The 16,044-nt window shown below is 35.4% G+C and overlaps 2 protein-coding genes, 1 long non-coding RNA gene and 1 pseudogene across 4 annotated transcripts; 2 read left to right on the forward strand and 2 right to left on the reverse strand.

The window, feature by feature from the left end:
• Nucleotides 1–431: 431 nt before the first annotated feature.
• On the reverse strand, nt 432–2,485 carry LOC106354709 (uncharacterized hydrolase YugF). Its single transcript, XM_013794713.3, has 3 exons — nt 1,675–2,485; nt 873–965; nt 432–795 (listed from the first exon to the last, which is right to left on the reverse strand). The coding sequence occupies exons 1-3, from the start codon at nt 2,305–2,307 to the stop codon at nt 574–576; spliced, it is 948 nt and encodes a 315-aa protein (XP_013650167.2). The 5' UTR covers nt 2,308–2,485; the 3' UTR covers nt 432–573.
• Nucleotides 2,486–3,100: 615 nt separating this feature from the next.
• LOC125576389 lies at nt 3,101–6,416 on the forward strand. Of its 2 annotated transcripts, XR_007314759.1 has the most exons (4): nt 3,101–3,592; nt 3,711–3,761; nt 3,845–4,110; nt 4,189–6,416. It is a non-coding gene; the product is annotated as an uncharacterized LOC125576389 (long non-coding RNA). The 2 variants fall into 2 exon arrangements; XR_007314758.1 differs by lacking the exon at nt 3,711–3,761 and having other exon boundaries at nt 3,120–3,592.
• On the reverse strand, nt 5,633–8,461 carry LOC106357383 (14-3-3-like protein GF14 epsilon). The gene is made up of 5 exons (XM_048736377.1): nt 7,838–8,461; nt 7,309–7,615; nt 7,136–7,223; nt 6,955–7,064; nt 5,633–6,855 (listed from the first exon to the last, which is right to left on the reverse strand). The coding sequence occupies exons 1-5, from the start codon at nt 7,902–7,904 to the stop codon at nt 6,654–6,656; spliced, it is 774 nt and encodes a 257-aa protein (XP_048592334.1). The 5' UTR covers nt 7,905–8,461; the 3' UTR covers nt 5,633–6,653.
• Nucleotides 8,462–12,534: 4,073 nt separating this feature from the next.
• Nucleotides 12,535–15,926, forward strand: LOC106354708 (annotated as a pseudogene).
• The last annotated feature ends 118 nt before the right edge of the window (nt 15,927–16,044 follow it).

Consider the following 16,044-nt stretch of genomic DNA (forward strand, 5'->3'; position numbering starts at 1 on the left):
TACGCAAACATCTTATACAATCAATCACAAGAGTTTATGATCCAACGTCAATAGTTCTATGTTCTCGTTTAATATTTTTATTGGATTATGAGCTTTGTTATGCATAAGGAAGAAAGATATGCCTCTTCTTTCAGCAGCAAGATCCATTCTTGTTAGCTTTGTTCTGGAGGCAAATATTAATTCACCATCACAAGAGGGCTTTTATTACTTGCAGAGCTTCGTCTCTGCAATTATTGTCCTTCTCTTTGGTACATCCACCTTCTTCTTCCAACATTTACAATCATCTCATTTCAAAAGCAAGAAACAGTTTGTTCAAAAAAAACAAGAAAACAGTGAAAATAACAAAGGAAATATTATTATTTTGATTATAGAAAATAAGCACACTTGTGGAAACTTTTTCTTATGGCCAACTAACTAAATCTCATAAAAAGTGAGCGTAAATTATCGTAATACGAAATTAAATACCAGATAAATGTTCGGTTTAGGAATCAAACACTTTCTACATCTAATAGAAAAACACTAGCTGCTACATGCGTTAATAATCGTTACAAGATATGAAAATAATACATATGTTTAAGACTTAACAGATCCGTTAGAGACAGGAACCGGTTGTTTAGTCTGCATAAGAAAAGACTTCAGATGTTTAACATAAGTTTTAGGTTTTTCAAAATTAAAGATATGACCAGTTCTTTTGATGACAACAAGCTTCCCATTATCTCCTAAGTGCTTCTTAAGTCTGTATCCCATCTCCAGTGGAAACACGTGATCATGCTCTCCCCATATAATCAAAGTTGGCTGCATTCATAATTTAAAAATTATTAATTACGATTAGTGAGAGTGATTAACGAGGAATTTCAAGAAGAGGGATGAACCTGTGTGAGTTTTGGAATCTCTGAGACTATTCTATCTTTTGGTATGTCTTTGACCATCTCCCTCTTTTCTTTTAAATTATCTCTGGTCAATGCCTGTTTTTGTTTCATGTACATTTTTATACAAATTAATAAACTTTTCAGTAAATATAAAAGGTAAAACAAAAAGAATAAGTTGTTCTTGTTGTGCGCAGAGTTACAAAAGAACTGCCATAAGAAGTACACAATAAAGTACCAAACAAATGTCAATAAAAAGGTCTGAAAATTGCATTATAAATGAAATCTAGTAAATAATATGGATGTATACATACTTAAATATATATGTATAATCTACTAGAAATTTTTGACAAAATATAGTGGATAGAATTAATAACATGCTCTTGTTGTGTCGGTAGAACAAGTACTCTGCAAAAGAACTGCCATAACAAGTACCACAATGAAGTACCACCATACGTGGATCAAAAAAAAAAAAAACCAATGAACTGCCATGTTTAAAAAGTGAATAAAATTAAAAACCGAAAAGTGAAATTAAACAGAAAAAAAATTCCAGCTAGAGAAGGTCTCTCTAGAACTTCGAGTGGACAATTTAATATCTTATCTACAAACAGTTAGAATCTTTCAAATATTTCTTTTCACTTATTAAAAACTATTTTTCCCATTTGCTAGATTTTCATCATTTTAAAAACTTTTTTTCTCACCTTTTTCTGATCTATATTTGTTTAGAGGAAGCTAAAATGCATTAAGACAGGTAAACACATGTCGCGATATCATTGGATGAACAAGCTAAAAGAAGAAAGTAGCTCACATGTTCGATGAAATCATGGAGCAGACAAGGAGGAACCAGTCTCGCCAACGCCGGCTTGTAGAAGATGTAACCGATAAGTTCCCGTAGCTTCTTCACAGACTCCGGCACGAGAATCTTGGAAGCTTCATCAAGATCCGACACGGAGAAAACGCCGTCCCTCATGTCCTTCTCTTCCACGCACACGGCGGCGCAGCATATCACCACCTTCTCCACGGCGTCTCCGTACATCGACGCCATTCGGTAACCGACGAACCCGCCGTAGCTAAGGCCGACGAGGCTGAAACGTTTCACGGACTGGGCCTCTAAGGCCCGCATAAGCGTCTGGGCCTGGAAAACGTCGGATCTTTCGGGTCGGGTCGTGGAGGATCCGCCGAAGAAAACGAGGTCGGGGATGAAGAGGTTGAAATGAGGAGAGAGGCGTCGTGCGACGTCGTACCATTGCCAGATGGCAGAAGCTCCGAGCCCGTGGATGAGGAGGAGGTTGGGTTTGGATTCGTCTCGGGTCTTGGATACCCAGAAATGGACCACGGTTCCGTCTTTCAAGTCGATGGTTACGGGTCGTAAACCGGATCTTTTGAACCCGTATTTGTAAGCCCGTTCTATTACTTCAGAGAAGCTGAAGCAACCTGTCATTACAAAAAAAAAGAGAGTTTAAATTGTGAAGCTTCTAAAAATTTTGAGTAGAATATATTGTGGTGTGTGTTGTGTTTGGTTCTCTGGTATTGGTTGGGGATTTATTGCCAACCATCAGAAATTTAATATTTATATACTTCAGGAGGCTTATATTGAAATATGTTTTCTACTTTTCTTTTAAAACTATTGAGTCACATCACTTGAAGCCAGTTTTTTTTTTAAGTTTGTGGTTTGCAGTTTGCATGTAACATTGATCAACAAATTATCAATTATTTATTAGTAAGAAAATAAATGTTTTTACAAGAATCAGTTTATTTATTTATCTTCTCTAATTCTATCTTCGATAGAAAGGAATACGAATGTAGAATCTGTACAATATGCGTTGTGTTACCTACTTACCTCAGTACATAATAATACTATATGCATTAGGCTATACAATCAAATCTTTTTATACGGCAACAAGAAAATGGCAGAAATTTTATGAAAATCTTTGCATCTGAAATCGAGGCGCACGTGGTAATCTTAAATGTGAACATAAAGTTGCGACAGTGTGTAGGTTTGAAATTAAATTCCATAAATCCAAATAAGTTAATAGACTGGCGACCAAGAATTGAAGACTCTCAATAAGTTTACAACTTGTGAAATAGACAAAAACCAAAAAAATGCTTCGTCAAATTTGGTATAAGAAAGAGTCTTTTCTTTGTCATCATGAAAAAGTCTACATCTATCAATATCCTAGAAAAAAATAAAATTATATTTTTTCTAGAATATTACCGTTCTTAATTTGAAAAACGTAAGACCACCTCCATCGGGGGATCCTTAAGGAGAGTTTCAACCAAAAGTAGAAAAAAAATAAATGAAAAAGGCAAAAAAAAGAAAGGACCGCGTCTTAAACTGGGCTTTTTAGGATCGGTAAGGAACCCTTACGTGGCAAAATCCTATTCGACCAACCCTTAATTGCTTTTCCTTCTTTGCCGCCGGCGAAAACCATCGACGATGAACGCTTAATGGAGATGTCCATGAAGTTGAGCGAGGATTTCACCAAGAAGCTGGGATTTTCAGAAGAGGGTGAAGAAATTCGAAAACTCGAGAGATCTTGGAGTAAACTCGAAGATTCCATAGGAAGAGGAAGCAGGAGAGGAAGAAGAGTTCTCGTTTGCTTGTGTAAACGCAGAAGGATCTCCTTTTCGATCAAAACGACGGCGTTTCAGAGACGGACGACGAGGAGATTAACCGGCCGCGTCTTAGAAAAGTGTTCGTGGAATCTCACATTCCAACTGAAAAGGTACGACCTTTATTCAGTTTCTGTGGAAATCTCACATTGCAATTTGTGTCCATGATCATTGTTTTGTAAAGTGTTGTTTTTATATTGTCTTTTGTTGTGTGTTTGTTTGTTATTCAAGTCTCCTGATGATATCCGTATCTCGAAAGGGAATAACGATGATCTTGTTGAGGTTATTATGATCTTTAGCAAAGTTCAAATCTTTTCTCCTTCTTTTGCTTTATATTCAACTTCGAAATCTCTTGTAATCCTTAGGTATCTGGTGAAGTCAGCAGTGTGAGAGATCTCTCATTCAGGTTGTTCTAAGACTTAGAGAGGATGTTTTAGGAGATAGAGGCAGTGTCTCTGCTAGGAATCCTCCTCCTGCAAGATCTGATCATGCCGGTTTCACACTTCCTCCTTTTGTATCTTCTGTTCCAGAATATGCTTTTGTAGATTTTGATCAGAGGCGAGAGACAGGGGAAAGCAGCTTGGGAATGGTTTCTTCAGACAGATTTTATGGTTATGAAAGTATTTTCTCGGTAAGCTCACATTTTGAGGTCTTCTGATTCTCTTGGTGGCCGATGTCATACTCATGTCTTAGTTTAATTCATAAACAGGCAAGAGATCATGGTTTGGTATCAGTCGGGTCCATACTCATATGGAGGGTAAGTTTTGCAAACTACAACAAAGAACTTGGCTTCTTCTTTATCACTTTGTTTCAAATGGTTTAAAACTTTTTTTTCTCGTGTATTAGTTTTTGTTTGTCTTCTCAAATACTTGTAAAATCTAAAACACTTTCATTTTACCAATTGGTTTAATTTCTTTAAAAAAAAATAAATTAAGAACCTCATAGAGGTTCTCCCATTGGACCTTCTCAAAACTAATTACAATATCAAGGGTTCTAAACTATTTAAAGTACACAACTAATAAATAAAATAATTTTAAGAACCCATTAAAGACTCTAACCAATGGAGGTGCTCTAAGAATACAAATGGTCCCTTCTCATTTTGTCAAAGAATAAAATACATCTTATACCACACTTCTGTGTACTAGAATTCCAAGCACCATCCACATTTTCATTAAGCAATGCTAATAATATGGTTATATAGCTAAATCTTATTTTAATTAGCTCTTGTGACACGTGACAATGACAACCCATTAAATCCAAATTGGTAGATATGTTGGTAGCTAAGTTCATTAATTTCGATGTAGTTTGCATGTATCAAGTAATTAATAATATGTATTTATCCGTTAAATTTAATTTGATTTGTTATTTATCTCGATTCGATCCAAAAAATTTAGATATGTATAAACTTTTGAAGCAAAAGAGATAATAAAAATTAATAACTCTTAAAAACGAAACAAATCACAAATATTAAAATTTTGGAAAGCGAATGTCCGCTCCGACAATATATAAATACATATATATCTTGAATTATATTTAGAGTTTTAAATGTATATATTTATATAATTATTATTAATTTGACAAATTTATATTCACATTATTATTTATATTAAAGTATTACATAAAAAAGAGAGAACAAATATGACAATTTTAACTTTTCTCTTAAGTTTTATCTTATTATAATTGTTAACAAATTTAAATTTTTAAAAATATGTAGTTTTACTTCTTCTTTTAATTTTTATTTTATATGTTATGCAAACGAATATTTTATAAAACAACTTTATATCAAAATTTTAAAATTATTTGTATTAATCAAAACGATTGAGATATCCGTAAGTATATATCCGTAAATAGCTATTTATTTTTTGGATATCCAATTTATTAAATATCCATGTTTTTCCAAAACAAAACAAATAAAAAATTAAATATTTCTGACATAGGAAACAAATCCAAATACATCTAAAAAATCTGGATATCTGATTCGTGCACGTCCCTGACTACATCTTTTCATTTATACGGAATATATATGTTCGATAAAAAGATCCTTCATTTCTACGCCGATTAAATTAATCAATGGACCGCTGACTATATTTATTCGGATGGAATACAACATGGTTGAATTAAGACGAAGAAAGAGATATTAAAACGGCTAGTCATATTGTTTATCAAAGACTCTCCTTTATCAGAATTTCTTTTTCTCAAAGAAATATATTAAATAAACAATGCATTATTACGCTAGAACCTGTCTCCCACCAATTGGTATTTCGACAGGATGTTTAGCACCTTGGATTTTATGGCAGCTTTGGATTTCCAGGAACATCCTCTGCTTTGAAAACAGAGAAATCTCTGCAATAGATACAGGTACCAGAGCCATTGGGGCCGCTAAGGAATGGGAAGCATGCCAAAGGAAAACAAAAGCTCTGCCCAAATTCTCAAAACCAAGTCCAAAACTACCCATGAATTGTGCAATTATCCGATCTGATGCAGCCTGGAAAGAAGACATGAAGACAGCTGGACTCGGCTGGACTATTTCTTATCTCAACAGGACTATCTCTTCCTCTGCAACGGAGTCTTCCGTCAGATCCCCTCTCTCTGCAGAAGGTTTAGCGCTCCGTGAGGCTATCCTCCAATGCAAGAGAATGGAGATTTCTAACATTTGCTGTGAATCGGATTCACTTCAACTGGTCCAAGCGGTGAACTCTGTTTCACCAATTTCAGAGCTTTATAGCATTGTGGCTGACATCCACTCTTGTTTAGCTTCCTTTGATTTTATTTTCTTCCGATGGATTCCTCCTTTGCGAAATGTCGCTGCTGATAACCTTGCAAAATCAGCCTTGTCTGATGCAGTTGTAGTTATGGCACTCACCTAATCTGGTTGGCCTATTTAATATAAGTATGTGTTTCAAAAAAAAAAAAAAAAACAATGCATTATTAGTTTAACATCTTTTAAATGAGGAGAGAAATGGATTTAATTAGTATTACACATTTTGAACCCAACTAAAACCATAACAAAAGCCTTTAGCCAGAGCTATTTTATTATCAGTCAATATTAGATTTTATAGGAGATATAGTTCCACGGCCAACCGCTTACCCTCGTCGTCTCAAAAACACGATCTATTCCTTGTTTTGCGGGGTATCAGTGTTCACTTCTGTAAAAATTCACTATATTGATTAGTATCAATAGTATATCAATAGGAAAGCTAACCCACTAGGCCATAAAAAAAACTCTGTTATCTCTATGTTACTACCTCCTGTCCACACGGAAAGATTATCTCGAAGTATATCTACTATAAACGTGGTATCTTCGTACGACTGTTTGTCAGCACCGTCAAGTTCAGAGATTGCTTCGTCGTAAGCCTTTTTAGCCAACTTACACGCACTGTATATATTTTCAAACACTTAAAAACTTTTATTATCTAACGTTCTAAAACATTAAACAATTATTAAATGTCTGTACAGTAATACAGTACATGCATACCTTTCAGTAGATTTAAGGATCACATAGTTGAAAATCGAGAAGTTCAAAGCCAAGCCAAGTCTAACCAAATTCGTTGGTGATAAACCCCCCTCTGCCATTTCCATTGCAATCTACAAGTATATACATGCCCTTTAATTAACAACAAACAAAATATAAGAGATAAAAAAGACTGAAAGATGACCTTATATGCCTCGAGAGAATTATCTGCAGCTCCTTGACGTTCAGCATCAGAACCAAACTCTGCCATATATCGAAAATAATTTGCTTTCCTACATACCAAGAAACACAATAAACAAGAAAAAACAATGACGGTGACGATAATGATATTGATTATGATGATGGGATGTAACTCACATTGCGTAGTAATAAACGGTTGACTCAACATTGGTAGTTGATGGAATGAGATGAGAATCAATGAGAGACAAAATGTCATTACAAACACTGAAAAACTCATGTTTAACTATCTCTAGTTTTTTATTAATCAATTTCACGTTTTGCTTGTTTCCTTTGGAGTCTTCCTTTTCTCCAATGGAAGATAATGCTCTCAATGATGCTCTCTTAGTCGTCATCACATTTTTGTAGCCAATTGCTAGTAGTTCTCTCTCTACGTCAGTTAGCTCTATTTCATACTCGCATACTTTTCTCATCGATTTCGTCATATCTGCCACGTAACATAAGTTTGTAATCATGTGATTTGTAAACATAAGTAATATGTTTTCCTATACCACAAATTATATAACTATTCACCGGACGACCACATGAAAACATATAAACCAGTTTGGTCATTAACCATCGAAAATTGTCCTGATATACTGGTTTAGATCAGGATCAACTAGTGTAACGACGCAAGTCTAGTTTAAAACGCAACTATGTGATATTATACCGTCATATCTTTTAGCTAGGTAAGCAAGCGTAGCCAGGTAAATCAACTTCCCTCTCTCGTTTTCCATAGTTTTTATCTCCACCAGTTTCTCTGTATTTTTTTATTAATGTGAAAAGGGATGATCGATGTCAGATTAGTTGAGAGTTGAAACTATGAAGAGAAGGGATTATGGAGATAAGTATGGATTACTGAACCCAATCGTACGTCAAAGCAGGTCTATTTATATATATCATAAACTACAACACAAAAAGATATTATTAAATTTGTAAGAAAGGAAATGACAAAACAATTTGTAAAATGGAAAAATTAAAAAAATTGATTTTAAACAAAAGGAAACATTTAGGATGAGGATAAGAAGATAAATATAAATGAAAGATTTAAGATAAAAACATATATATCTTTCCAAATAAATATAATTGAATGTTACAGGTTGGATATGTTTCACTAGATGAACATGTATATAGTTTATAACTATATATAAATATGAGACATTATCAAGATTTATAAGGGTCTTATCTTCACAAATATTTATAAAATTAACTTAGTAGATTGATTAGTATCCATGATTTCATTAAAATTAAATTTATATTGACTAGAATCTACTATATATCCAACTTCTTACTAATTATATTTAAATTAATTTACTATAATATATACTAAATATTGTTATTTTATAAGTTTATATATATATATATATATATAATTAACAACGTTTTAAAGTAGGATGTAAATTCAACTTTATAATTATGCTTTTATAAACATAAGCATAAAATAAGATAGTGATATAACCAACATTATACGTAGGTGGAGGAGAGAAGCCCATATGCTTGCAGTCCAAGATGAATCTTTTGCAAGCCTAAGTATACGACCCAGTAGGAAGAAATCAATAAACGCTTCAGGACGACCCCATTACAATTGCAAGCCCTCTCGGTTAAACGACTTCTTGTCACTCTGGGATACACACTATAACTTCTTCTTTTTTCACACTGAATTTCATTATAATACCAAAAAGTGGTCAAATGTGATGATTACATACATACAAATTATAAGAAACAGAGGCTTAAAACTAAAACAAGTGGCTAAGCCAATGGGGGATACCAACTGCTATGTAAGATTGATATCGATACCCTTTTATCACACTATCAGCCATTAGCTTAACACCTTTGATATAACTTTTTTTTTTTCCCGTCAATCTTTTTAATATTGAAGAAGATAGGGCCAGGCCCAACTACAAGGCCAAAGCCCAAAGAACTACAAATCCAAAAGTAAACAAAAACCAAACTACGGGCCAACCAATGGGCCTGAGACCCAAACCCAGCCTCGAGAAGGAGAAACCCGACGACTTCGGCTGGTCCACGTGTCGAGGAGACCGGATACGTGTAATGATCAGAGTCGTCGGAGCGACACGCATCTCTTCCGTCTCCACTCAACCGTCACCGCTTGAGAACATCGCCGGGTCCGCCTCACCGCAAAACTCGTACGACGGAGCTCAGAAGACCGAAGAGCCTCCGTCGAAACCAACACCTTTCTTCAACGCCTTATCTTCGTTCCGGAGAGTTGCTTCGATCCAATCGAGATCTCATCCGCTTAACGAACGACGACAACCACTTGAGAACCACAACTCGAAACCTAGTAACCCACACGAAACACCAAGAGAATCCACAAACCGATCCAAAGAACTGGACCACCAACAGCCGGCGATGCAAGGTTGAAGAACCCTTCGCACCCCGGATACAGAACCGACGACGGCGAAGCTGACTAAGCCTTCACCCCCCGGAGACACGAGCCGGCGGCGATGGAGCTGTAGTAGCCTCCACCTCCCGGAAACAAAACCACCACGGACCAGGCGCCAAGCTTCCTCGCACCCACTCTCCACACGTCTGCGCCTTTACTCCATCGACAGATCCACCACGGGTGGGACCTATAACAGAGCTCATGCAAGGCAGAGGGTAGAGGAGACGTAGGAGAACGAGAGCCAAGTACTTCTATAGTAACTCGAGGGGGTCCGGCGACGGCACGCACGCTCACGCGCCGGCCGATCGCCGGATCCAATCTTAGATCTACTCACCTTTGATATAACTTATACAACGTTTTTTTTTATTGTATTATTATTTTCGGCAATAACTATCTTATTTATTGATATTAAAATTATCACTCTGAAATCTTTGACACTCCAAAATAAATCGATGGGGCCTATCGACCGTCGTATATAGCTCACAACAAGTACATATATATATCTTTCGTTGGACCCATTCATTTAGTTTTGTAATATACAGCGTCATTTCTCCAAAACCGATTATATATATTTTTGGAGATAACAGAACAAACGTCTATTGGATATATTCTTTACTATGGTTTACGTAATTTTACACGACACGTATATAAAACAAGGACAACATGTTTATAAACTTTTCCATGTCGCTTACGTACACTTTGTGTATTTGCATATAACCGGTAGGGATTTGTTTCGAAATAATAAATTTGTCGAGATTGTGTGATGCTTAATGTGTGGCAAGTTTCACGTTTTCTCAAAAGAAAGTAAAAGGGAACCTTTAAACAAAAATACTCCCTCTGTTTTTTCTAATGTAGGTAGTTTTACCTGTTATTAAAAAAGGGGTAGTTTTACCTAAAACACACAAAAATTAAAAAAGTTATTATTTCTTTAAAAAAAATTATTTAATATATAGATTAGATATGATTTAACAATCATAAACATGTTTATTTTGTTTCATTGATCACACTATATCTAATAAATGTAAAAATTATCTAGAAATATAAAAAACTATTTACATTTTGAAACATAATTTTTTTTTTAAACTATTTACAATATAAAACGTTTTTTTTTTTTTTTTTTTTTTTTTGAGAAAAGGGCTTTCAAATTAAAAAAGATTAAAAGTTTACAAGATAGGATGATGAAACCCTATAGCGAGATAAAGCTTGCATGAACATATCATGATAGATAACATCTCATCCCTATGAAACAACTTAGGGAGAAACTAGAAAACCCATGATGAAATAGTAGACAATAGCTAGTGCTTACAATATAAAACGTTAGGAGTAATAACTTTCTAGAAACAGAAAACCAACGTTAACGTTATTTTCTACGAGGTAAGCATCAATTAAAGAAATTACCAAAATATATGTCGTTATTTTTTCAATCGACCATACTAATTCAGAAATTGCCATACATGTTATGCATCAATATCAATGATAGCGTCAGTTTTAGCAAAAAAAGAAGAAGATAGAGTCAAGTACTATAGGATTGTATATTGTTTGGTTATTCACCAATATAATATCACCTTCAAAAAAATATTTGTTTTCTTTGTCGAAATAACGTTATGAGACAATATTTTCAACTGCTATATCACTCATATGCATGTGTCATGAGCAGGGGCGAAGCCAGGTTACCCACTATGGGGGCCTGTGCACCCATAATATTTATTTATAATGTAATATTCATATAGAAAAACATAAAAATTTAGTTAGAGCAGGTGGAAAAGTGGTGTTGTGCACCCATACCAAACCCGAGTTCGAAACCACCTTGTGACTTTTTACATGTTGTAATCAATAGTGCACCCACTTAATTAATAACCTGGATTCGCCCCTGGTCATGAGAGTGTTTGTTTTTGCTTGAATGATTTGAGTGTTTTAAAGCATGTGACACGAGGGACCATTAGTTGGATGTAGTCTTCTACTTAATGAGACATAGCAACTTCATCACTGGGTCCAACGTACAGCTGCACGTATGATGGTAGGACCTGTAAATATCTGCCATGGACGGATAGTATTGAATCCCAAGAGAGAAGTTCACCGGCGATTGGATGGACGCCGTTACTTGCGGCTACCCGACGCAACTACCGGACCTGATGCTTACGTTCTCTTACTGTCTTTCAGTCGTTTTGTCTTTTCTTTTTCGTTTTCTAAATAAAAGCTCTGGCTAATGTTGCTTGTCTTTTCTTTAGAGCTTTTAGAAAGAAAAACACGATCTCAACATTTAATAGTTCGTTTTTTATAGTAGTATTTATACATCTGAAAGTATATTGTGTATGATCGAGTTTGAAAGACATTCATAATTTTGGGATAGTAGTTTGGATTTTGGTACATAACTATACACTAAGAATCCAATAGCATTTATTTTAAATCTTTCAAACTTCAACAAATAAATATATATGGGAATATTTTAAAATATTGCAACAAAATATAATAAAAATTTGTGTGGTGCAATGATATGCAGCTATAATAGCTAAAAGTTAAGAATTCAATTTACATAACTGGATTACAAATTTGCTCACTACAATTGTAATCATAATGTGTTGTGAAATATTTTTGATGACGAAAAGAATTTCGCACTATCGATTAAAATATATCATATATTTATATTTTATTAATTTTTCAGTCACTAACTAATCTTTGTTTCATGAACGCGATGGGAATGTTATTCTATTATACTTTGTGGAAATAATATAATAAGAAAATTAAAATCATTGACACCGTGTCTTAGCCGCGGATTCCTCGCATAATTTTGTAGCTATCTAACATTATATGCATCTTGAATTATATTTGTTAACAAAAAAAAGAAGAAATACAGTAACTAATTACTAGGAATAAGCCTATCCTTTTTGTAGTAAAGAATGATATACTAAATACGTACACACAACTTTTATATGTCTTTAAGACCGAAGCGATATAAACAAACCATAGAATATAGTTACATGTGGCTCTCCTGCATGCTCTGTAAAACTCGTCCTTTTCATAAGAGTTCTTCTTCTTCTCTTCTCTCTGTTTTGGTTTAGTGGCTGTCATCGTTTTGTATTGGTACAAGATAATCTAAAAACAAAGTACGGCGAGATTTCAGAAACTCTGGCCGACACATCAGCGGTTTCGGCGGTGGTCGGCTCAAGAACTGCCTCCTCTTTTTCCGGCGTCATTTATCCCTTTTTATTTATCGGTTTGGTGCTTTCCAAGCTTCCAGTAGATTACGGTTAAGCTTTAATCTCCGACAAGAACATAAAGATGTTCAACTGCTTTGCTGGATTGATCGGTAAAAAGAAAAACAAGGTAAGTTAATTCCTTCTATGGCCTCTGTTGGACTTTGTGGTGTTCTCGTGAAAATTTTCAGGTGACTTTGTGTTTGTTTGTGGTGTTCTTGTGAATTTTTCAGGCAAGTTATTTATGTTTGAGATGTTTCCATTTGTCGATGAATGAATGTTCCACATAGATAATTAAATAAATAAAAAAACTAATATATAAAGATTAGGACTCGTTAATAGATTTTAAGTTAAGAAGTCATGATTAACTTAAACTGAATATGGTATTTGATGTTAAAGTTATCCATGTGTATGTTGGAATCAATTCATTTATAGCTAATTAGTTTAAGATCCATGTTTATTTTGGAATCAATTCATTTACTGCTAATTAAAGTCGGAAGTTTAGTAGGAATCTAATACAATAGTTCATTTGTTGACCTAAACAGAGGAATCCAAAACCTACTCTGCCACCAAGAACACAAAGAATCCTTCAGATCAGACGTGAAGAGCCAGTGAAGCCTCTAGAGAAGGATGAGCCTAACACCAACGTGATCCACCACAAGTTCATTGATCACAAGGACAACAGCCCTACCGAGCAAGACTCATATGATGGTGAAGATGAACGCGATGAGAACGACTCAACTCACCGTGAGTCACCTCCTAAATTCCAAGTTCAAGAACAAGCGGTTGCGTCTCCGACAAGTAAGGAGCTAGGTAAGGAAGTGACAGACTGTTCTGAAAATGAACATGATAATGAAGAAAGCGGCCACGTCAGCGATCCTGGCTTAGGTAGAGCCACGTCTTGGGTGGCTTCACCTAAGCTCAAACGATCGTGCTCAACTCTCAGCAAGTTTAACGGTGCTGATCCTCGTGCTTTCCATGACCAGAGAGATAGCTTCGAGACCAAGTCAGTTAGGTCACATAGAAGTGCAGATGGAGTGATGCTCAAGAAACATTCATCAATGCAGATACTTCCCTCAGGAAGCAGGAGGCTATGGTGGAAACTGTTCCTCTGGAGTCATAGGAACCTTCACAAACACCTTGTCTCCCTAAAGTCTTCAGGCAACAATCACCAGTCTGGTTACACCTCTGACTTTGCTGAGCAAAGCCAAACTAGCCATCAAGATTCTGCAAACAACCACCAATGTCATAAGAATCAGTGGGTAGCGTTCTCTGCGGAGTCCTCTTCGATGAAACGAGTGGATGAGTGGGTAAGAGGACTAGATGTAGACACAGTGATTCCAGTAAACGAGGAAGAGGACAAGCCCAGCTTCATGGCTTCTTCTAAGATGGTGAGATCACCCTCAGGAAATGTAAATGACTCAGAGGCCATAGTGCATGCAAACAGCTTAATCCAGTCCCTGAGCAAATCCTCAAGCATGGCTCACATCTCGAGCATAGGCTTGAAAGCTGTCCCAAGCATCTCACATTTCACCAGCCTCAAGTCCATTGATTTATCCAACAACTTCATAGGTAAGCTTGTAGATAGTCTCAGCTAGGCATGGGAGTTCGGTTTTCGATTTCGGTTCAGTTCTTTTGGTTTTTGGTTTTTCGATTTTAGAAATATAAAAACCGTTCGGTTATTTATAAAAATTTGATTGGTTGGGTTCTTTCGATTTCCGATTCGGTTCGAGTAACAATTGTAGGAACCGGCTAATATCCGACAATTTTTTGGTTTAAATTCGGTTCTAGTTTTCTGGTTAATTCAGACAATTCGTTTTTTTTTCTAATTCAAACCATTCGGGTTTAAAATCAGATTTTTCTGTTTCTTTGAACTGGTTATCGGATAATTCAGATAAATCTAAATATTTTGAATAAAACTGTTTGGTTTATTTGGTTCTTTTGAATGATTCAGATAATTTTAAATATTTCAGATAAACAATATTTGAGGTTTTTTTTTGGTGTTTCGGTTACGAATAGTATCTTTAAAGTATTTGGTAATTTTAAAACTAAATATAATTAATATTTTTTAATTATAAATTGTATTATATATATTTGGTTATCCATTCTATTCTCGGTTCAGTTTTTTATTATAGAAATATAGAAACTATTCGGTTATTTGTAAACTTTGGTCTGGTTCACGGTTACCCATGCCTCTGGTCTCAACTATATGTGTGTGTGGTTAAATAGACAATGTTCTATTAATTACAGTTCAAATTACTCCTGCATCGCTTCCAAAGGGCCTTCATGCGTTGAACCTATCCAAGAACAAGATCAGTGTAATCGAAGGACTGAGAGAACTGACACGCTTAAGAGTGCTTGATCTCAGTTACAATCGTATTTCTCGCATTGGACAAGGTAAAGATTGCAGTCATTACACAGAACTGTACAGTTGCTTGTTTGGTTCCTGTCTTAACTTTAAGCTAACTCCTCAGGTTTATCAAACTGTACACTGATCAAAGAACTATACCTAGCTGGGAACAAGATCAGCAACGTAGAAGGCTTACACAGACTGTTAAAACTCATTGTTCTCGATCTTAGCTTCAACAAGATCGCAACAACCAAAGCAATAGGCCAGCTAGTTGCCAACTACAACTCTCTCGTCGCTCTCAACATCCTTGGAAACCCGATTCAGAGCAATGTAGGCGAAGATGTGCTGCGCAAGACCGTCTCCAGCTTGCTCCCTAAGCTAGTTTATCTCAACAAGCAGCTCATTAAACCGCAGAGAGCCAGGGAAGTGCTTAAAGACAGCGTCGCGAAAGCTGCTTTTGGTGGTGGAGATTCTCTGCACCACAGACGCAAAAGAACATCCGCCAAGAGAGTTGTGGGATCACCTTCCCCTAGCTCCCATCATCACAAAGGAAAGGGACGTGGTTCCAAAGGCAGAAGCCAACACCAGCTGAAGAAAACTTCATATGCAGAGACACCATCACATTGAAATCTTCAAGTAGCCTTCACCCTTTTCAGCTTAAACATAAGCCATATATTTTCATCTTCATTCTTTTTAACAGAATGGTTCCAATAATGTGTTTCCTTTGAAACTTTTGGTATTGAATTGGCTATTGGGTAACTGATGCAACAAGATATTTGAAAAATATATTAGGATAATTTTTTAATTAGTATTTTCTATATTTTAATGGTTTCTATTTTGATTAGATTAGGATTTTATAGGTTAGTTATTTATCATAAATAAACGTTCAAGTTTAGAATTGTATTCAGTTTTTATATTGAATAAACTTT

This window comes from Brassica napus, chromosome A7 (genome assembly GCF_020379485.1).
Source record: "Brassica napus cultivar Da-Ae chromosome A7, Da-Ae, whole genome shotgun sequence".
Taxonomy (NCBI): Eukaryota; Viridiplantae; Streptophyta; class Magnoliopsida; order Brassicales; family Brassicaceae; genus Brassica; species Brassica napus.